Genomic DNA, 24,336 nt, shown 5'->3' on the forward strand with positions numbered 1-24,336 from the left:
TTGCCAAATATAGGGTCCAATAAATGACCCTGCTGATGGGTAGGGACCTTTACCTTAAGGTTGAATTGGAGTGCATGCAGTTCCTGACATAGATCTACCGCTCCCTTATCAGATAGGTTTTCTAAATGCAGAATGAGATCAACTAACAGAAGGAACCTGTCCCTCCGTAGAGCTGATTCCGTCATGCCTTCCAACAAACTATCGATAAATCGAGTATAGGGGCCCGGAGGCCTATAGATCAGTAGGCCTTTTATCGTTGTGTAAGGGTTCACCTTAATAGTAAAGGCGCCCGCCTCACTATCAACTACAGATTGTCGCTCCAATTGACAGCCTAACGATTGTTTAAATATAATTGCTATTCCTCCTCCTCTGCCGGAGGCCCTATCCAGCCTCACCATCATATACCCCCTAGGGAGTGCCTCAATCATGTCAGGCTCGGAATCGGCGTCCAGCCACGTTTCCGTGAGGAATAGGAGGTCAAGTCTGTTGTCAGTGAGTAAGTCAAAGATATCTAGTTTGTTTGCGCATAGACCTTACATTAAAAAAACCACATGCAAGCCTGGTTCCATCCGGCTCCGTTTTATCTGCTACGCAGAATGTAAACTGACATTCCTTGCAGCTCAGATTCGCCTCCGCTTTCAGGCTGTGGTAACATACGTTAGAGGCTTTGGGACGAAATTCCCTGAGTTGATCTGCGCTCCACTGTATGTCTACAAGAAAGAGCATTAGCGAAGGTAAGTAACTTCTTTGATAAACTAAAGTATAGAGTACCTGTTACCTGGTTGCAGCCGTGAGTATCAGGAGGGAGATTCATGACGTGTACCCATTGGGTCTTAGATTCACACTGCTCAGCTTCTTATCCCATCATCAGGTTCCAGCAGCTCTGAACACTCTGTAGTGCAAGTGAAACCTTCTCTGATTGTACAATTCTTTTAGAAGTGAAAGTACCACATAGCACACATCTTACCCTCTGAGATTTGCTCCAGTGAGGCTCCTGTCTTGTCTGCAACATTTTGATCAATATGGAAGGCATTCACACAGTAGAAATTACAATACCTATGTATTCAAGCTTGCTAAATCTCCCAAAAATGCCAGCTTAGGATTCTATGGGTGCCTCATTCACCATTGCCAACTCAGTGGACTAGACTCTAGTTCAGCTGTTGAAGACACCTTTCTTAAGGTACTTGAACAGGAGCTCTGCAAGCACTCCTCATCCTTCCTCATTATGTCACTATGCTGAGTATCTCTTGTTGAAAGCTTCCAAGACTATAAAAAGCCAAATCAGGAAAAATAGCACTTTGTAGTTAAGTGTAAGATTCTGCATCCAAAAGTGGAGAGATGCAAGATTGTGTTTTGTGGCAATCAGAATACTGTGTTTTAAGAATAAGTGTTGCAGCATGTGGCTAAAAGAATCTCAAACTGATATTTGTCCTTTCTGTTTCATTTAGCACCTCAACACTTAAGGGATAACAGCCAAATAAAAATGGGTACCATAGGTTTTATGAGGCCACAAAGTTACAGTTAAATGTTTGTATCTGAAAAAAACATGTTAGTGTTAGATTCCTTACCTTAGAATATCCCCAGGCGTCAGACTGGATCCAGAAAGTTTTCGTCAGCAGTACCCCTGCGCGTCGCTAGGCGTCGTCTGCGGCTCCGCGTCCGTCGTCGCCGCCGTGATCGCCGGGATGACGTCATTGGAGTACTTAGACGCCGCCCTTGCGCGCTGACGTCAGTTCTTCTTTTTTCCGCGCCCGAAGGTAAGTAACTTGTGCATCAGTTAAGCTAGCAACACCCTTGATATGCAACATTGGTGTAGTAGTATTCAGTATCTGTGACATTTGAATCTGTGAAATATTTATTTTTTTCAGGTTTGAAAAAGCAGCTGTTGAGTACCAGGAACATTTGTGTGCCATGACTGGAGTAGACTGCAGTCCAACAGGTTTTGATAAATCTGTTCTGAAGCTGGCAAATTCAAATAACACCAATTCTGCTAGCCCCAAACATGCCAATGGTAAGCACTGCTAGAATGCTTCTGGATGATTTGCACTGATCATGATTCAAATGTTCACACACAGGAAACATTACTATTTGTTAAAATACATCAGATGGTCTCTAAAACTATTTTAAACAAAGCTATTTTTGTACTCTTTAACAGGTGATGCAAAAAAGACTGTCCTGACGAAGCCTAGTGAATCCTCTCCTGAGGTTACAAATTACTTGTGTAACAAAGCATGCGAATGCTATATTTCGATAGCTGACTGGTCTGCTGTGCAAGAATGGCAGAACACTGTGCAGGAATTGAAGTCATGTGCGAGCGGTGCATCCATCAATTTGAAAGCTGATTTCAACTACATAAAGTATGATGCATTTATTTTATTGATCCTCATTAAGACAGAAAGTACATTGATTTCTTGAATATCCTAAAAGTTACTTTTTTCTTAAAATTTGAAGTGTTGTACTTGGAGCATACATCACCCTAATGTGTGTATTGCACAGCTGTTTCAAGGATTTTTCATACTCTGACCAGGTGTATAGTCTGAACTACAGTGAACCATATTTTTTTATTTTTTATTTTTTTCCCTCATTTGCCGTCTCGCCACCCATATCTTCTAACTTAATCCACCACTGGGCTTTTTTATCTCGTTAGCTGGTTAGAGTATTGAGGCATAAACTCCACCTATTTTGAGTCCGGCCCCCAGTCGATCGTCCCTTCTAGGCCGTTTGACTCACCAGGTGTGTCCACCCTTTACTCCATTTCCGACCTGAAGTCCCATATAATAAATACCAGCGAGATAGGCGGGGGCTTAATCATCGGAAATTGTATCAAATAATACTATTTAACCAAAACATAATAGAAAGGGTGTCCAAAAACTCAGATTTCTCTTGGTGTGATCTGAAGTATCAAGCTTAGCTATATACCTCATAGCTAATATCCAGTCCATTAAGCTGGGGCTAAGCGGTGAGACCCATAACTTACATAATTCTCTTCGAGCTAATAAAAAACCATAGAAAGTGAGTCTTACATTATCATTCATGCATTTACTTTCTAAGTCGTATCTTCCTGTTATTATTAATTCGGGGCTTACCTCCATTTGCAGATTCAGAACTTGGGATAAGCAGTTACTTACGTCCAGCCAGAATTGTCTTATATTTGGGCAAAAGGCGAACATGTGTAGATCATCCACATTAGGAGTTTTGCATTTCGGACACACCACAACTCCGCCATTTTTGAATTTGGATAGTCTACGAGGGGACCAATATGCCCCATGAATAGTAAACAAAAGGTTTCGCCTTAAATTTGCAGGTTTAACAATACTGTGAAGCATAGACATTGTTACTTGCCATTAGTTCTCTGTCGCGATCTTCGGCAAGCACTCCTTCCACAGCACCTCCGGAAGTAGAAAGGGTCCATCTTCCATCTCCAATATCGTCCAATTACCATGTAGCCACTTCCTTTTTAAAGGTCCCTAGGCCCAACTTCATCTCAAAGTCATTCTGAGTCCCAATTACGTTTTCTGGATTGTTTGCCCAACTCTGAATCTGCACAGACTTTTATCTTGAAAACACCTGGCCCCACAATTGTTGACAATGGCCCCAAGGCACTAATTCACCCTCTTGAAACAAATCTTTCCATCTCTGCATATCATCCTCTTTTTTTAACTGAACAGCCAGAGCATCTTTTGTCCAGAGTGGCGCTCCAGGAGAGTCCCATATTGGGGCCATATAACTAAAATAAGGCAATTTCAATATTCTTCTTATCTTGTACCATACTTCCGCCATATCCCGTAAAACCTTTAATGTCACCTTTTTGAAAAATTTAGGGTCTGCAAACTTATATAGAAAACCAAAATCATTATATCCACAGCTTTTCAACATCACACCAAATATTTCTCCAATCGTTGAGTTAGTTAGGGTACCAAGCAGCATCCTACAGTTCTTTAAACAAAAAGCCCAAGAGTAGATTTGCAAATCTGGAGCCGTCAGACCACCTTTGTTGGTTCTCCTCCTTAACTTTTTCCACGATAATCGTGATCCTTTTGAAGCCCAAATAAATGATACTATCTCACTCTGTAATTTAGCTATCCATTCTTTTCTAAATCCAAGGGGGATAGTCTCAAATAAGAACGTAACTTTTGGCACAACCACCATCTTCACAAGATTAATCCGACCATATAACGACAAGGGAAGGTTGATTCACCCTTTTAACATGGCCGCAACTTCTTTTTTTAATCTTAAAAAAATTCACTTTGGCCAAATTTCCAACATTTTGGGTTATCCTAACCCCCCAAATACCTCATTTCTGATTTACTGATTATCCTTTCAGTATTTAGATTCCAAGCCATTATTTCAGTTTTATCCTGATTTATCGGATAACCTGAAACGGTTCCAAATTCTTCCGTTATTTTCACCAAGTGTTCTAAAGAATTATGTAAATTAGGTGAGTAAATAGTAATATCATCTGCGTATAGGCCCAATTTTTTTGACCAGTCACCAACTATAAAAGTGGGTATCTCCTCTGAGGCTCTAATTCTGCAGGCTAGAGGCTCAATATATAAATTAAACAACAAGGGTGATAGAGGACACCCTTGTCTAGTTCCAAGCATTACTTTAATAGACTGAGTAAGTGTCCCATTGACTAAAACACGTGATGTCGGAGAAAAATAAAGAGAAAAAAGTGATTCAGTAAAATTCTTTCCTAGATTAAGGTACTCGAAGAGTGATTTTAAATAGGCAAAGTTAACTCGATCAAAAGCCTTGGCGGCGTCTAAAGCAATCACCGCCAAGGGAAACTCATGTGTTGAAGCCATGTCTATTATTCCAATCAAAGTGAAAGTTAGATCTTTCAGATATCTCCCTCTAACAAAACCTTTCTGGTCCTCATGTATCAATTTATGAATAACCTTACCGAGTCAATCTGCTAAGATTTTTTTTGAAAAAAACTTATAATCACAGTTTAAAAGTGATATAGGTCTATATGCGTCTAGACTGCTGGGTGCTTTTCCTGGTTTAGGTATTAGAGAAATTGTTGCCTCGTTCCAGGAGCTAGGTATGGATACCTCCCCTCTTAAAATTTGGTTAAACAATTTGCACATTGTAGGAGCTATCAAATCCACTAAAACTTTGTATACTTCAGCCGGAAGGCCATCAGGGCCAGGCGCTTTCCCTCTTTTACTACTTTTAATCACCTTGACCACCTCAGCTTGCGAAATTTCTTTGTTTAGTGCCCCCTTCAAGTCCTCGGAAAGAGGTTTCAAGAGTTGTAGCCATATGTCCATTTCAGCCTGTCTTGGACAAAGATCTTCCGTATAGACTTTTACAAAGTGATCATGGAAAGCCTCTGCAATTCCTTTGCTGTCTGTTATGACTTCTCCTGAATCCGTCTTTTTTATTTCTTTAATTTGATTATGTATTAAATCTTTTTTGGATTTCCACGCTAACAGTTTACCACATCCTTCTCCATATGAAAAGTGGGCCAACTGACTGGCTTCCCATCTTTCTTTAACTCTTTGCGATAATATTACTGTGAGTTCTGTTTTTAAATTCAAGAGCTTGTTTTTAACTTCCTCCTCCATTACGTTCCCCCCTACTCTGATTCCTCTACCTAGATCTCCCTAGATCGTATTTCCTTTTCCAACTCTGAAACCTTACTATAATATAGTCTCCTTTTTAGCACCCTGGGCTCCCAATCTTCCTCTCAGGAAAGCCTTACATGTATCCCAAACTATATCTTGTTTAGCTGATCCTTCATTATTATCTAGGAAGACCTGTACCTCTTCTCTTAATATTCCTAAATAGTCTTCGTCTAGAAGGATTGTACGGTCCAACCTCCAGATTGAATTCGATCCATCTGTTCCTAATTCCAAATCTAATCCAACAGCCGAATGATCCGACATATGCGCTCCTACGTGTGTCACTTTAGTTACCCGATCTTTCAGCCTAATTTTAATTAAATAGAAGTCTATTCGTGAGCTGTGATTATATTTTTTATTATGAAAAGTAAATCCTAGCTGCTGGCCTGCTTTATGTCTCCAAATATCACATAACCCTTGCTGTACCATAATCCACCTTAGCCTAGACGACATCTTGCCATTTACCACAGCTCTAGTATTTCCTGTCCTATCTAGTTTGCAATCTAGGACTGTATTGAAATCTCCAGCCATAATTATTTTTCCTGAAAAGTTTAGAAGTTCCGCCGCTAGATTATCTAGAATTGATGGATAATGCACATTCGGTCCGTAATAACCAACTACTACTAACGCTTCCCCTGTCAATCTTATTTTGACAATCGCCCATCTTCCTCTCTTATCTGCTATCTTGTCTTCCATGACAATGTCCGCCCCTTTCCTGATCAAAATTGCTACCCCTTTCGTAACTATCTCTTGGGGTGTGAAAAGCACACTAGCTATCCATTTCTGAGCGGAGAAAATCTCCTTACTTTCTTTTTCAGTCAAACTGCGTTTCTTGTAAGATTATCACGTGGGCAAGAGAATCTAGATACTTCAATATTAATTGCCTCCTAGACTTTACCCGTAACCCGTTAACGTTCCATGTAAGGAACCTTAGTTCCCTAATCTTAGCCCCACTCATAAAGACTAGCCCGCATTTCCCTTTTTTGGTGGCAAGAATGCTCCTGAGGATTTTTTTTTTGTTAGTCCCACTCCCCTCACCCCTCCCCCCTCACCCCCAGAACCCCGTGTCTCCCCCCCCCTTTCCCCTCCCTGGAAAACCCAACCAAAACTCCCATGGCCTAGGCAGTAGCGGTGCCTCTCCTTTCTTATACTCATAATTCAATGATTCATGGGTGTTAAACGGAAGTCTGTTTTTTTTTTTTCCCCCGTATGCTCTACCCTACCCTGAGTACTATTCTCCTTGGCATTGGTCCAAAAAAGCATCTACCTCCTCCACTGCACGAAACGTATACATTTTATTTTGCCACATTACTTTTAGAAAAGCAGGGAATTTCAGTTGAACTGTTGCCCCCAATGCTCTGAGTGGCACCATTCGCTTCCCTAATTCCCATTGTCTACTTGCTGTAGCAGGTGATAAATCTGATCTAATATCTACAGCAGTCCCATCCACAATTATGTTCTTTTTCTTGAGGGCTGCTGTCAGAATCTTCTCTTTTAAATTATACGTTAAGAAATTAATCAGTATTTTTCTAGGTTTCGAGCGGCTTGGATTCAGCCGGAAGGGATCACGGTGAATCCTCTGAATGTCTTGTAGTAACATTTCTTCTGTCTCTTCTAGCTGTAACTCCTTTTTTAGTAGTTGTACTACATAGCTTTTTATATCTGTCCCCTCCTTTCCTTCTGGTAATTTTAAGATCTTCAAATTATTGCGTCTTTGCATATTTTCCAATCTCTCAACTCTCTCATCACTCTCCCGCTCTTTAAATTTTATGATTTCTATTTCTTTACGATTATCCAAAAGTCTCCCCTGCATCACTTTCATCTCCGTCTCAAGCACTTCTGTACGAGTACTCAGTTTATCAAGTTTATCCTCCAAAAGGCTACATGTAGCACTTATACGCTCCTGATTTTTCCTTGAGGCTTCGAAGCCCAAATGGATATCCCTCTCCAATTTCCTTAGCAATGCTAACACAGGCACATCTGAGGGGTCTGAATTGTTCTGTTGGAAAGGTTTCTGCATCTTTTCCAAATCTTCCTGAGGCGTCGAGGTTTCCCCTGTTGTCATTTTCACTGTCATAACTGAGGGTATCCCTTCATCTGCTTTCCCTACAACTTTCCCTCTTTCAAGCACTTCCTCACTTACTCCTCCGATCGCCCCTGCAACACCATCAGATACTAGTGTTATATTCGACTGTAGTGAAGTCTCTACATCAGTCATCTCTACAGTCAATTGCGTAGCTACTCCCTCTTCTTCTTCCAACTCGATTGCCAAAGCCTGGAAGGGATTTTGAGTTTCATGCGCGGACCAATCCTGTCCCTCTGAGCCGTTAAGTATACACGGTGCTGATTCTGCACCTTTATCAGAGATGGTATCCTGAGTTGACATTGTATGATGAGGTTTCAAAACCAGTACTTTAGGAACTGGCTTAAAATATGTATTGAGTGATGGGGTTGTAGCTACCTTGTATTCAGGCCCCTTTTGTTTTCCTTTCTTTGTCTCTTTTTTTAAAGCCAGCTCTCCTGTCTTGGTATTTTTAGCTTCTTTAATGGAGCACTTCTTAAGATTCTTTTGTAGCGTTTTTAATTTGCCCAGAGCAGGTTCATTAACATCTGATTTCATACTCCTTAGTAAATACCTCAACGCCCTGCCGCCAATTTTTTAATTTGTCCCTCACTCCTCGGCTGTTCCAAGCTAGTCAATGTCTGAGTGTCTCCCACCAAATCCTCACCACCTTTTACCTCCACAATCTTAGCCAAGGGCTCCTCTCCTCTTCCCCGACCTCCACTCACTCGCATTCCGATTCTTGCTATCATTCGGCGTCCTCTGCCGATTTCCAGAGCCACCCTTCCCCAGCTCCCGCTCCGCTGTCCCGCTGGGAGACGCGATTCCTCCTCCTCGTTCCCCGCCCACAACTGCACGGAGGTCTCCGACCCAGCCGCCGCCATAAGCTTGTGACGTCGATTGGGGGGAAAACATGGCGGCCGGCTAGGTAGCAGGTCGCGGATGCAGGAGCAGTGGCGGTGCCTGAGGGGTGATTATCGGTAGTGAACCATACCGACTGCAGACGAAAGAAAGCGCTTACTTTTGTGATGATACGGGCTGTGGCTGGAAAGCGCTCATTGTGACTACGCTAGGACTGTGAGGCAGTTTTGTTCAGGGGCTTCTCTTGGCGTATGGCAGTGAACCATATTTTTGTATGAACTAGTGGCTGTAAGGATTACCACCCTGGTCCTCTCACCTGTCTACGCCAGATTACCACAAATTCCTGTGCTTTCCCTTCTTTACTTGATAGGCCCTTGACATAATTTAACAAATGAGTCAGCAGTAGTCTCACAGTAATCATTGTGGCCCTTCCAATGTGTATTAATAGCAATAAATGCAACACAGATACATGATTTTAGCACTTAGAACACCAGGGCCCTCAGTTCAGATCACATTACCACTGAAGCAGGTGTGCTGACTGTCCCCAGAATCTTTCTTGTGGTTGTAGTTCCTGCTCTTTTAGGCATTTGCTCCATAATCCCAGAGACTATCATCATACTTGCTGGTAAATTACTTTTGCCTCTGGTCTTCCTTTCCCTCCTCCCTCCCAACTCACTCATTAGATCTTAATTCATGTTCCAGTTCAAGGCCTTGCGTCTCTGAGAACAGTGCAGAGTGTTCTGGGCAGTTCTGTTTCATTTTGACTGTCTACCACGTTTTCTCTAGTTAACCTAATTGAGTCCTCACCAATTTGCTGTCAAGGCCATCTTCTGGGGGCATGATATTTGAGTTCATAAATTGCTTGTTCAGCATCACTCCTCTACCATCCAGGTCCAACAAATGTTGGAATGTTCCCACCATCCTACCCTTCACCCACCCATTCAAATTGTTGTTACATTGCTTCCAATTCTACTAATATGTATGCATGCATGCTGTTTTTGAGGCTGCCTCCTGTAAATGCACTTTTGTGGAAGACTGTTCAAATTGATTGATCAAAGCCTCTTTTCTATTTTGTTTGTGTTCACTCACCAAACCTCCTCATTTCAGTTATACCTAGGCAAATGTTCAAGTAAGTCTGCTTTGTATTAACTCTTGCAGACCCCATGTCAAGTAAAAGTTAATAAGATGTAGAGTGAAAGGATGATGGCCAGTTCTTACGTCCATATCTCAGTCTTGGGCAAAAGCTCTTTTTAAAATACCAGGTTTCCCGGTTTCCTAATGCCTGGGATACAGACATATGCTGAATGTTTTGCACATATAACAGCAGTACAAATATAGAGCTTTGGGAGCATTCTGTTGTGCTTATGTTTTAAGCTCCATTTTGTAATTGGCTTTTAGTTGTAAGTTTATCATATAACTGATTAATTAAAAAATGAGATTTAGAAGTATTTTTTATGTGATATGTGATGGGGCGGTAATTTCTTCTGGTAGTTTCTCAATGTAAAACCTTCATGCTACCTCTAATTTACCGCTCAAAAGGTGTTGGGCCCTTCACACCATGTATTACCTTCAGGAGTCTTTAAATAAACCTGAACAGTCAAAAATACAATTTATTATTTCAAGGCAATAAAGAGAGTTGCTGAGTATTTAAAGGGTTTTATTTTCTAGTCAAAAGTTAAGTTTTTCTCTGACCCTTTATTCATTAGTAAAATATCAATCGGGTTACAGAATGTGGAGAACAGGAAAAATAGCATTAATAAAGAACACATTACAGTCTGCATATAAGCATAACATGTAAGAAAGATAATGTGGCGCAAAATGTCAGTCAAAATTCTTAAAGAGTTTCTAAGAAAAATAGTCTTGCAAAGCTAATCAATAATTAAATAGTTTGCAAAAATCTCCCATTAAGACAAATGCATAAGACAAATAAATCTTTTTAGACCTAATTAATTAGTCAAAGCATAAACTTAAAGTTTAGCATCTAAATCTAAAGAGCCTTTCTATCTGTTGCTGCTCTGTGCATCTCTGTGTCTAAAGAGGAAAACAGCCCCTCCTTCACGAGACCTCAAAGGAATGTGGCCTGCAGTGCCAAAATATGACGTGGAAGCAAAAAACCTCCCCCTGCCTCTCCTCGGACGCAACTCCGCCCTTCAGCAATCTCCCGGGACGTTTCTCATACCTAACCCATAGAGTGTCTGTTCTAATCTGTTCCTTCTCTCAAGAGCTCACACACCCCCCTAATGAGCCTAGAAGCCAGCTGAGCTGAGAAAGCCAGCCCCTCCTCCGGAAAGGGCATTATTTATACTCTAATTATTGGCAGACTACACAAAGATGTAGCATCTTTCAGGAAAACCTGTACGTGATTGGTCAGTCATGATGGTATGAGTTCTCACTAACCTGACTCATTCTAAAAACCTGACTTTACCAGTTTTAACAAAAGAAGCGCAAATGATTTAATACATTTATAAACGTTTGCAACATTCACTAGGAAAAATGTTTCATTCTAATTCATCCTTCCTTCCTTCCACAGCGTAGTCAGATGGACACTTTTAACTAACACTGGTACATTGGCAGAATCACAAGAATGTACAGTTCAAGTTGTCCTTGACTCCTTTAGGAAAGCTGGTGTCTGCGCATGCTCTCTTCTCTTTTAATGCAAGCCATAGCCTTGCTGGATTCACAGGCAGCCATGTTTTGTGTAGGCCCCAAAAATAAAACTGACACAAAGAAAATATTATTTTCATGTAAATCACCCCATTATGTTTCCCAACTCCATACTAATACCCCTTATAAATGTTTACCTAGCCAAGCTATTAGTATAAAGCCGCTTTTTCTAATTTGTGTACAACATGCAAAAATGTGCAATGTGCAACATAGCATTTTCATGCTTTAGTGTAAATTTTAAAAGCACACACTGTTAATACAGCGCACATAGCAACATGCTTTAGTGTTTTAGATAGCTTTTTATGCAAAAAACATTTAGTCCCATATGTAGTTTGGTGCATTATTAATTCACACACATTATAAAAAGAGGTGTTATTAACTGAAAATGTTTATCAAAATATGCAACAAGTCAAAGTCTTTTAAGACAGGAATAGTGAATTTAGATTGCAAGGTATGAGCTGGGAAGAGAGAAACACATTCTATTAATCTTCAAAGCTAAAAAGGCCACTTTCTCTACATTGCAAAAAACACATGTAAATTCAGCAAAAGCATTTCAGACTGAATAGGCCTCACTTTCATGTTTTTCATGTGCCATGTTTTTAACTTGCACCAAAATGTGCCTGGCAATTTAAATGCAGCCTGTCTGAAGCACAAAAAATAAAACAATGCATGACTGCAGATGAAATCTCATTCCATCATATGTTGTGTTTTGTACTTGGCAAAACACAATCTATCCAACCATCCAGTAGCCTAAATACAAAAGTGCTAAGTCAATGCTTTTTAGTTAGATTGGGGTCTAGGATCACTGAGACACAGTACTGCTGGATTCCTTTGAAATGTTTATTTGTATTGTCTCCTGCTCCTTAATATATACATTCCTCCACAAGCTCAAGGATAGGCTTAAATAACTTGCAGTCCTGGAGAGACCATCAAGCCACCAAGGAAAGCCTTCTGATGAGGTAGGAAAGTTGCACTCCTCCATACATTAACACTGATTTGATGCCCAGGTCCTGAAGACACCTTAGCCCCTCCTCAGACATTATAGAAATTCATCCATGACAGAAATTCTGATGGCCATCAGAAACATAGCACTTTTGCGTTTACATACGTTTGGGTGATATTTTATCCATTTCACTTCCCTTTTCAGGTCCCTCAGTAGCTTTGAATCTGGGGAATTCCCAGAATGTACTGAGCAACTTGAGCTACTGCCTGGAGAAAGAATCACTGGAAATTGCAAAGAAAAAATAGGTATGTATGAAAGAAGTGAAAGGAGCTACGCTCTGATAATTAACACTAAAGTGTTGGCTCATTGCCACTAGAATTGATGCTTACATAATAAAAAGCTGTAAGTTATTATACGGTTACAAAATTTCAGAAAAGATAATTGTTTGAAAAAAAAGCGGACTTTATTGCTCCAGTAGAATTAGAGCCCTTTTCTCCTTTTTTTGTTTTTTTAAATAGTTTTATGTACAAAGATCTGTGCTGAAAGTTTTGCACATACCTCCACAATGCAAATACAGATCTTTGGAAGCATTCTCATGTGCTTAACTGTTTTCACGCTCCATTTTATAATTGGAACTAAGTTGAACTTTTATCATGTAACTGATTTAAAATACACACTCTCTCTCTCTCTCTCTCTCTCTCTCTCTCTCTCCCTCTCCCTCTCCCTCTCTCTCTCCCTCTCCCTCTCCCTCTCCCTCTCCCTCTCCCTCTCCCTCTCCCTCTCCCTCTCCCTCTCCCTCTCCCTCTCCCTCTCCCTCTCCCTCTCCCTCTCCCTCTCCCTCTCCCTCTCTCTCTCCTCTCTCCTCTCTCTCTCTCTCCTATCTCCTCTCTCCTCTCTCCTCTCTCCTCTCTCCTCTCTCCTCTCTCCTCTCTCCTCTCTCCTCTCTCCTCTCTCCTCCCCCCACACTCGAATCAGCGGATCACTGGATCAGGTTACAGGTTCTTTATTTCAGTTCAGCTGGTAAAAGTGCATAACGCGTTTCGGGCTAAGCAAGCCCTTGCTCACATGCAATTACTGTTTGTAACTTTTTTAATTTTATACTGCTGGGTGGCCCGCCTACACCCGCCCTCTAACCAGGTCATGTGACCATAAACATGGACAACATACTATACATTGTAGTTCTTACTGTGCAAATACGCAAAGTTGACAGTATAAATAGCTGTATAAAAGGAAATAAGTATTTAAAATGTTCAACTTTCACCGGATGAATCCGTGAATATGCAGGATAAAATAACTGATTCCTACATAATGTCTTGCGAGCACATCAGTATGTAAAGGTAGAGGATCTAGAACTAGAATAGGCGGGTAAACTTTAAAGTGATATTAACAGTGCAAAACAGTTCATGTCTAAAGTGCAACGAAGCTGATGTATATATATATAGCTTAGAAGTATTTTTCACTGACATTTGGTGTTTTATATTTGGCACTGGCTTATTTTTATTCAAACTCTCCTCTACAATAGCTGTCTATTGCAAAACAATTGGTTGGTGTTAGTCAAATGTGTCAATTGCCTCAGATGTTTGCAAGATGTTTTTCTTCAAAGTCTTTCAAGACACAAAGTTATAAGGACTCTTCCCTCACCTGACACAGTGCATGGGCACAGACTCGTTAGATTGTTTTTCTCAACCACCTTGTCTTGACATTCATGGCTGGGTTCTCCAAACCCTTACGTTTGGGTCAAACAATCCTATTCCTAGACTCCAATATCTGGAAAATACTTCCTTTGCTATTACTCCAACCGCAATCTTCAGGAGATCAGTGTGCATTAACTCATGTATCACAGTGCCTCATTTCCTGCTCAGGTACAGTGTCCTTCTCGTGTGAAGTGTACACAAGGTGATGGACCAGACACCCTTTCAAAACTGCCCTCAGTGTTTAGTGAATTTCCTATAGATCGACAACCATATGGTATGTAACCTTTCACCCAACCACGACCAACATGCACTAGGCCTGCCTAACCTTCAGTTGGAAGAAAATTCTTCTATATTGGTGCGAGAAACAGTGGGCGCACCACAAGAAGCAGAGACGGACTTCCAACAACACCCTCGGCATGTTTGGGCAGCAGCCACCCCCAGAGAAGACGAAGAAGTCTACCCCTCGCCTGTTCTTCTTCACCATCCGTCATGTAGCCCAGAGATATTCTTCTCCTCTGATTCGGAGCACAAAGACTATCTGGTTCTGAGTGTTTCCACACCTTCCGAACCTCTAGTGAAGATGTGGGTGCGGAGTGTGTGTATGGCTGAAGTAGCGGTCCTCACTGCAACTGAGCATGTCAACTCTCAGGGCTTGGGTGATGCCCCCCTATTTAAAAAAAAAAAGAAAAGAGCAGAACATTTGACACTGCAAAGGAAGAGGGTGGTGGTAGGAGTCACAACCCACTAAAGAATTGCATGCTTTTCAAGAACGACAGAGCACCCTGCTGCCCAAGAGATTTATTCATATAGGGGAGTTAGGTCCTGGGAAAATGGGGAAGGCTGGACCTTAATTACAATATCACGAAAAAAGTACCCCCCCACTTCTTTTTTAGAAAAAGCTCTTGGTTATAGTCAACACATCAACTTTAGTTAGATATGTTAGGATTTATTTGTACCTTTGATTTCATCAATTCTTTAGAAAATTCTTAAATTTACATGTCAGAAAAAGAACACCACAAATATGACATATACATGTACCAACTTAAACAAAACATTTAGAGAAAAGAGAAAAAATCAACAAATACATACACTGTACACAACAAAACATTTACGTCTGTATTCAGACTATTCCACGAGAAAAATCACATTTGATAATCTCAATAACCATCAATGAAAATTATAGAAACAGTAATGTACAAAATCACAAATGAAAGGAGATATCACGACACATTGGTTGTACCAGTCACTACAAAACAAGTTTTTTGTCGTCTCAATTATTGTTATAGGTGCTGTTAATTTTTATCTCCTTTCGTGCCGACGCGTTTCGAACTTCATACATCAATTATGAGTTCTCGTCAGGGCCTTGTCATTACTATCTGCATGTGTGTAGAGGAAAAAAGAAACACTATTTAAGTGTCAAATCCTATCGCCTCATCTTATAAGACCACTTTTGATCTCCTGCATTTAAAACCATGTTACCTGAATGGTAGCCGTGTTTATCCTATGTCTTGTTCTGGATAATTGAAGCTGCAGTCTACAAAAACGTTAAAGATTCAATTTAGAGTCGTGTTCAGTAATTGCCCTACAGTCACTTCAGACAAACACACTGCAGGACATACCTTTTGCTTTGTATGGGGGTGCGGTAGGGCGTCTCCCTATGGCGCGGTGATGCTTCAGTGACCTGGGGGAGGGCGAGGGGAAAATCAATACCGGCGGGTTTGAATCCTTTCATACCCCATTCAGTAGGTTAATGTGCCGCCCTTACCTTGTTAGGTGCCCCGCGGGCTTCGGGAGCGGCTCACTCCATAACACACAATTTTCGGGTTTTCGATGCTGCTTCGAAATACCGCGTGTTCACTCTTATTCAAAACTCCGGTCCCCTTTGCTGTTAAAAAATGGGGCGGATTATGTTATGGTCTCTAAGTGCATCAACCCGTTCTCGTTTGTTCACTTGGACCCACCGCTCACCTTGTTCAATGCGGCTCGCTTCCTCAGTGTTTCACTGTTGAGGGCAGCGGTCGGGTTGCCTGGATACTAAATGCGGTCACATGACCGTAGGTTTTCTGGGATTTGTAGTTAGGAGTACGCGCGTCCTGTTAGCACGTTTGGTGTTCGGCTCGCATTTCCCCGATCTAGTACCCTTCAATCAAGGGGGACTGGCAAGCCCCCGTGGAGCCCCACACAACCTTTACTCATAATCTAGACACCTCAGAGAGGGTGTTCAATCCGTTTTGTGCACTATTGAATCTAAGAATCAAGTATGCCTCTTTTTTGAGCAGAGTCTCTTCAATGTCAATCAGCCCTTTGTTTCCTGTTGGCACTATTGTACAAAGTACAGTCCACTTGAAATCCATTTCACTATGGTCTGCATCAAGAAAGTGTTGGACCATAGGGGCGCTTACCACCTTCTTTTTAATACGTGACCTATGTTGGGTGATCCGGCTATTGACCTGTTGTGTCGTTTTCCCTATGTATAATTTTTGGCAGGCGCAAATGATTGCATATACCACATTTCGTGTCTTGCAATTAGAGAATCCATTGTTTTTACATTTGATTCCCCTATGTTCAAATTCAACCCCTTCGATTGTGGATTCACATGATATACAATTTCCACATCTGTGGTGCCCTACAATTGGCTTCAGGCCCCATATCGAGATAAGATCACTTTTTGGTTTGGGGGTTAATACATCTGCCCTGATTACATTTTGGCCAATGCTCTTGTTTTTCTTATAGGCGAACAACGGTCGCGGGAAAGGGCATTCAAGTTCCTCTAGCAAATGCCAATTTTTCAGTACCATTTGTCTTACTCTGTGTGTGTCTGGCCCGAAGGTTGTCACACATACCAACCTGTCCAGTTCTGGTTTCACTGTTCGCTCAAGTAAGCACTCCCTGGGCGTGTGATGTGCCCTCTTTTTTGAATTGCTTAGCAATTTTTGGGGGTACCCTCGATTCTTCATCTCTTCGCAAAACCTGGTTGCGTGTTTCTCATATTCTGCCACTTCCGAGCAACGACACAACAGGTCAATAGCCGGATCACCCAACATAGGTCACGTATTAAAAAGAAGGTGGTAAGCGCCCCTATGGTCCAACACTTTCTTGATGCAGACCATAGTGAAATGGATTTCAAGTGGACTGTACTTTGTACAATAGTGCCAACAGGAAACAAAGGGCTGATTGACATTGAGGAGACTCTGCTCAAAAAAGAGGCATACTTGATTCTTAGATTCAATAGTGCACAAAACGGATTGAACACCCTCTCTGAGGTGTCTAGATTATGAGTAAAGGTTGTGTGGGGCTCCACGGGGGCTTGCCAGTCCCCCTTGATTGAAGGGTACTAGATCGGGGAAATGCGAGCCGAACACCAAACGTGCTAACAGGACGCGCGTACTCCTAACTACAAATCCCAGAAAACCTACGGTCATGTGACCGCATTTAGTATCCAGGCAACCCGACCGCCGCCCTCAACAGTGAAACATTGAGGAAGCGAGCCGCATTGAACAAGGTGAGCGGTGGGTCCAAGTGAACAAACGAGAACGGGTTGATGCACTTAGAGACCATAACATAATCCGCCCCATTTTTTAACAGCAAAGGGGACCGGAGTTTTGAATAAGAGTGAACACGCGGTATTTCGAAGCAGCATCGAAAACCCGAAAATTGTGTGTTATGGAGTGAGCCGCTCCCGAAGCCCGCGGGGCACCTAACAAGGTAAGGGCGGCACATTAACCTACTGAATGGGGTATGAAAGGATTCAAACCCGCCGGTATTGATTTTCCCCTCGCCCTCCCCCAGGTCACTGAAGCATCACCGCGCCATAGGGAGACGCCCTACCGCACCCCCATACAAAGCAAAAGGTATGTCCTGCAGTGTGTTTGTCTGAAGTGACTGTAGGGCAATTACTGAACACGACTCTAAATTGAATCTGTAACGTTTTTGTAGACTGCAGCTTCAATTATCCAGAACAAGACATAGGATAAACACGGCTACCATTCAGGTAACATGGTTTTAAATGCAGGAGATCAAAAGTGGTCTTATAAGATGAGGCGATAGGATTTGACACTTAAATAGTGTTTCTTTTTTCCTCTACACACATGCAGATAGTAATGACAAGGCCCTGACGAGAACTCATAATTGATGTATGAAGTTCGAAACGCGTCGGCACGAAAGGAGATAAAAATTAACAGCACCTATAACAATAATTGAGACGACAAAAAACTTGTTTTGTAGTGACTGGTACAACCAATGTGTCGTGATATCTCCTTTCATTTGTGATTTTGTCCATTACTGTTTCTATAATTTTCATTGATGGTTATTGAGATTATCAAATGTGATTTTTCTCGTGGAATAGTCTGAATAAAGACGTAAATGTTTTGTTGTGTACAGTGTATGTATTTGTTGATTTTTTCTCTTTTCTCTAAATGTTTTGTTTAAGTTGGTACATGTATATGTCATATTTGTGGTGTTCTTTTTCTGACATGTAAATTTAAGAATTTTCTAAAGAATTGATGAAATCAAAGGTACAAATAAATATACCTAACATATCTAACTAAAGTTGATGTGTTGACTATAACCAAGAGCTTTTTCTAAAAAAGAAGTGGGGGGGTACTTTTTTCGTGATATAGCCCAAGAGATTTAGGCAGAGAGGGGAAGAGCTAGTGGCGGAGGGAAAACAGTATTTTTAAAGGCACCATCTGGTCTGCGCTTGATGCAGCATCTCGGGGTGTCAACACTAGTGTTCGTTCTGGTGCCATGCATTGCTCCATATTTTAAACCCGAAGTCCAACAGCATCTGCTCAACCTGCCCTTCGAAGCCGAACCACTTTTCCATCTGCAGGTTGACCAGATACTGCAGAAGATAAAGACAACAATACTTCCAAAGCAAGACTCCTACTCCTAGAGGCTTCCTTCAGAGGCATCAGTAGAGGGCACGTTTGAAAACTACCTCCCCTCAGTCTGCCTCTTCCTATCAGAGACCCCAGCAGCACACCTTCCAACAGTACACACCACAAGCCTACCAGCTGTACAAACCACAAGGCTAATATTGCCTACAGGAGCAATAATATAAGACTGATGGACAAAGGGGGTTCTGGCAAGGAGTCCTCTTCCTTCAAACATTGACTCCCTTAAACTCACCCCTAACCACAAACACCACCTATTGCAGGAGACTGCAGTATTTCCTCCCAAGCTAGCAAGAAATCACATCTGACAAGCGGGTCTTTGCAGTGGTTCGCCACGACTGCTGCCTAGAACTTCTCACACACCCTCCCACACACAGCCTTGGTAGAGAGCGCCTCAGCCTCCTAGAGGAAGAGGTCCAAACTTTCCTTCAAAAAGGGGCCGTAGACCCGCCCCACCCAGAAGTGGGGGAAAGGGGGTTTACTATCTCTACTTTCCCCATCCCAGGAAAAACTGATTTTCCCAAACCCATCCTGGACATTAGGCCACTCAGTCAGTACATCCTGTCTGACCACTTCCACATGGTAACCTTAACTTATCATTGCTGTGCTGCAACAAGGTAATTTCATGATGTTGTTAGACTTCAAGGACGCTTACTTTCACATTCCCATCCGTCACGCCCACTGACGCGAACTGTGCTTCGTGGTAAGTGTAGGAATCTGGCGCTTTATATATAGTGGACCAAAACGAGGTACACTGTGTAAAGAGCCCAGGCAGCCCTTATTGGTTTACAGATGCAAATAACACTAAATGCTCTTTTGTGGTAGTTTGGATTAGCAGTTTAGGCTCATTAGAGGGTAGTGCTAAGCATTTGACACACACTCAAGAATATATTTGAGACCAATTTAGAACAAGCATTTGCAATGCAATCATCTCGCATTTGCGAGACTTTGAGCTATTGGCATTGTAATTGACAACATCTTTTATCCATGAGTTTTTGTCTTTAAGTCTTTGCACCAAGGAAGGCAGGATTTTTAAATCTAGGAGTTTGGGAAAAGAACACTTTGCAAATGTGTATTAGGTTAGAATATTCGCTGGCACAGTTTGAGAAAATCAATAAGTGCCCACTTTTTTGTAGCTCTAAAGATCTTCAGATTCAATCAGCAGATTCCCTACGTTTCCTTCAGGAAACATCAATATTCATGATACCATCTATCTGTTCATATAGCATCATTTGCTCGTCTCTTATCTTCTTGGAGTGGGACTTAGGACTTGGAATACAAGAGGTAGCGCACAAGCCGCAAATCGCAGGGCCACATTGTAAACATAGGCAACAACCGAATATGATCATTACTACTATTCCCAGGAATGACAATACTTTCCATCCCCAGGCAGATATTATACTCCAGAGCCAACCGGACCATGTCCAGGTGCCTGGATTCTGGTGTAACTGATGGGCTATTTTGTGTAGTCTGGTTATAGCTGAATAAACAGACGGTGCGTTATTAGGAATGAAAATGCAACAACTAGATCCGATGACTCTACAAGCTCCGCCCCTATCGGCCAGTATGACGTCAAGAACAAGGCGGTTCTGAAGAACAACAAATCTCATAGCAGATTGTTCTTCTGTTAAGTTACCTAGAGCGGAAGTAGTCTCATTCACTACTGCTTCAAGGGTTCTGGTTAACCTACGTATTAGCTTACTATTCTGGACAGGTCCTATGAAAAAAAAGAAACCTTTATTGAAGTCTGTATACTGTTCTAATGCAGTTTCAGTTTGATCGACAATTGGGGACTCGATCTCCCTTCTATGTCTGACGTGTACCAGATGTGTATTTCTGTGATAATCGGATGGGGCTAGGAAAACGGGTGGCAGTAGGAAGGCAATGTAACATGTTCCATCCCAATCTAGGGGCAGACGTACATATGCGGTCTGACCACATACAAAATACGAATGACGTGAGGCTTTGAAAGTAGACTTCCCACTGTCACTATACTCGACCACAGTAGTACAATCACTGTGTCCTAGATGTACTGAACCATTCTTTCGGACACATAATTCGCCTTTCACTGGTAGGACTGTAATAGCGGGCAAGTCTGGAGTAGTCTCGGACTGAACATTCAAAACCATGAAATTCGAGGAATAATTACCTAGATCATATACTTCATTTTCTAGATCTAACCCTGTTCTATGGGAAAGACCTTCCTTGTCTGGGAAACATGTTCTATTCAGAAGGGACTTATCGTCTGAGGATGATATCGCAAACCATGCTCCACACGAACCATTGTGTGAAAACGGATAGGGAAAGAGTGGCAGAACTCCCTTCGGTGTCTGAAAAGGGGGGAGTCGACCACACACCCAACAATTAGTGGCATTGCTAGTCTGGTGTGAATAGTGTAACATTCGTATAAAAGTATTGTTGCGCATGGCAAGTCGGTAGGATAACTCGTGAGGGGGTAGTTCACTAAAAGTGTGCTCTACTGTATCATTAGAGGAAAGATGTACATGCGAATCAATAGGAGGAAAAAATACATGTAAAACGTAACTTATGCATGTAATCGTAAGACTCAGAAATAACATAAACAATAAAGTAATAACGCATCTGCTGCGCAAATTCTTACAATAACGTAGTTTCTTGGAGTTTCGTCTAACTCTCTCACTATGGGGGTCTATCTCATACATGTCAGGAACCTGTCTAACCGCTTCACCCGAGAGGGACTTAAACAATTAAACTGTCTGACTTGCTAGACCTTAACTTGATTTTATACTCCTGCTGCGGAGTTTTCTCTAACAGGGGGAGTTTAGAGTCAGTATCGGGGCAGTCCTTGAGAAAAGTCTTTGGACGGAGTCCATGAAAACGCTTGATGTGGCTGGAGTGTAGCCACCCCTTCCGGCCCTCCAATTTCACTGCGGTCCTTGTGGTCATCAGAACAAGTTTCGGCTCTTTCCAGCGGGGCTCCAGCGGACTTGAACGATCAAAGTTCCTTACAAGTACGAGGTCGCCTGGAATGACCTCGTGCGGTTTCACTTGGGTGTTGTCTGGAAAGGCAGCCGCGACCTGTGAACGACAAGAGAGTAGTGCAGACATCAAGGAAGCTAGGTAATCTGTCAGCATATTACTGTCAACATCGGTAATTTTACGTGGCATAGGTGTACCCCACATGTTCGGGGGACGACCGAATACAACCTCGAAAGGTGACAGACCTGAACGGGAGTGAGCGACCATTCTCATGTAAAATAGGGCGACTGGCAGAGCTACCATCCAATCTACGCCTTTCTCGGCACAAACCTTTGCAATGCGAATTTTCAGAGTCTGATTATGTCTCTCGACGAGGCCAGCTGCCTCGGGATGTCGCACACAGTGGAACTTCCACTGGTACCCTAACAGAAGAGATACTTGTTTCATGAGTTCGGATGAGAATGGCTGGCCGTTGTCTGAATACACGACCCGGGGCAAACCATAGCGGGGGAAAAACTCACGAACCAACTGCCTGGCAGTGGTCGCAGCAGTGTAATCTGGGACTGGATATGCTTCTGTCCATCTGGACAAAGCGCATACTACTACGAGGACATACTTGAAACCTCGGCATCGATCCATCTGAATATAATCCATCTGGAGGACTTCAAAAGGGTGGTCAGGAGGATGGAATCCACCTTGTTCCACCGGAACACCTTTACCTATTGAACTGACAACAGATCATGCAGGTACGCACTTTCTGCTTTGCTGCTGCTCGTAAATGCTTGTTAAACCAAAGGTTCTGGATGCTGTCTAACATGGCTTTTTCTCCTAAATGTGCTGGACTATGTGCGGTGTTAATAATGACTTGAACCATAGAGTCGGGGAGAAACCATGTGGCTTTTCCCTTCGTCAACCATCCCTGATCTGTCTGGACCCCTCCTTGTTCAGACCATTTCTTGATTTCGTCTGGGGTAGCATGTGTCTGTATGTCTAGTACGTCTTGTGTAGGGTCCTTCACTGTCATACAAGTCGTCTGATCTGGAACATCTGTCTTTGTCGTGTTAACTGGAATGTCTGGAGTCTGAGCTGTAAGCTTGGCTGTTCGGTCTGCTAGATCGTTACCTTGGGAAATGGTGTCAGTGGCTTTCGTATGTGCTTTGCACTTCATAATGGCAATGGCTTTCGGTAAATGTATTGCTTCTAACAGAGCTTGAATGAGGGGGCCATGCTGAATCTTGGCTCCATGAGAGGTCATGAAACCTCTTTCTTGCCAGAGTACTCCAAAGTCGTGAACGACTCCGAATGCATAACGTGAATCTGTATATATGTTTACTTTCAGGTTCTTGGCTCGTATGCAGGCTTGGGTCAGAGCGATGAGCTCTGCTGCTTGAGCAGACAAGGTGTCAATACGATGTGTTTCTATAACTTCAGTTTCAGTAGTCACGGCATACGTGGCTACTAGTTCTCCTGTACTTGTTCTCATACATGAACCATCCACATAAAGTGTCAGGTCGGGATCAGGTAATGCAATGTCCGTCAAGTCTTGTCTTGGCTTTGTCATGGTGTTGATAACTTCCACGCCGTCATGTGTGGCAGGATTCGATGTAATCGAGGGTAACAGTGTAGCAGGATTTAAAATGTTGCAGCGTCTGATTTCTATGTGTGGCTGAAACAGTGTCAATTCATATCCTGTTAAACGTGCAATTGTCAAGTGCGGAGTCTGTGTTCGGTTTAAAAGAACTTCCACTGAATGTGGGACTTGTACTGTCAGGGAGTGTCCTAACACTATGGAATCACTTTGTCTGATAGCTAGAGCTGTAGCTGCAACTGATTTGAGGCACGCAGGCAGAGCCTGGGCTACTGGATCTAATGTGCTAGAAAAATAAGCACAAGGCTTGTGTTGTCCTGCTTGATCTTGCGTGAGAACAGATAATGCTGTACCATCACGTTCAGTGACAAAAAGTGTAAAAGGCTTACTGTAGTTCGGTGTCGCTAATACTGGTGCATTACATAAAGCTTTCTTTAACTCATTGAAAACAAGTGTATGTTCCTGGGTCCAAGGGAGGACAGTCGATGTGGCTGCCTCCTGTGTCGTTAACTGTATCAGTGGTTTGGCTAGATATGCGTACTGAGGAATCCATTGTCTGCAGTAAGAAGTGAGGCCAATAAAAGCTCGTACCTCCTTCTGTGTCTTGGGCTGTGGAAGATGTGCTATTAACTGGATACGATCAGGTGTCAACTGTCTACCCCTCTTGGACAGTAAGTGTCCCAGGTATACCACTTGCTGGACACAGAATTGCAGTTTCGAAGGGGACACCTTGTGCCCCATGTCTGCCAGAAAATACAAGACTGTCAGTGACGCACGTTCGCAGTCACATTCTGTACGGGCTGTGATCAATAGATCATCGACATACTGGAGCAGGGCAGTGTCAGTTGGCATGTGGATACTGTCTAGTTGTCTTTTAAGTGCTTGACTGTAAATACTAGGACTTTCTGTGAAACCTTGAGGTGCACGTGTGAATTTATAGCTTCTTCCATTTAAACAGAATCCGAAAAGAAACTGGCTGTCTGGATGAATGGGGACACTAAAGAATGCGTTCTTGAGATCAATAACTGTAAAGAACGTAGC

At 42.4% G+C, this 24,336-nt stretch overlaps 1 protein-coding gene across 1 annotated transcript in view; it reads left to right on the forward strand.

Moving 5' to 3' along the window:
- Positions 1 to 24,336, forward strand: part of SMG1 (SMG1 nonsense mediated mRNA decay associated PI3K related kinase) — a 1,634,890-nt gene that overhangs the window by 584,668 nt on the left and 1,025,886 nt on the right. Inside the window, exons 24-26 of the mRNA XM_078665250.1 lie at positions 1,869 to 2,011; positions 2,156 to 2,357; positions 12,365 to 12,465. Of these exons, the coding sequence (XP_078521376.1) occupies positions 1,869 to 2,011; positions 2,156 to 2,357; positions 12,365 to 12,465 (446 nt within the window). The remainder of the gene's footprint in view (positions 1 to 1,868; positions 2,012 to 2,155; positions 2,358 to 12,364; positions 12,466 to 24,336) is intronic.

This window comes from Lissotriton helveticus, chromosome 10, assembly GCF_964261635.1.
Source record: "Lissotriton helveticus chromosome 10, aLisHel1.1, whole genome shotgun sequence".
Lineage (NCBI taxonomy): Eukaryota > Metazoa > Chordata > Amphibia > Caudata > Salamandridae > Lissotriton > Lissotriton helveticus.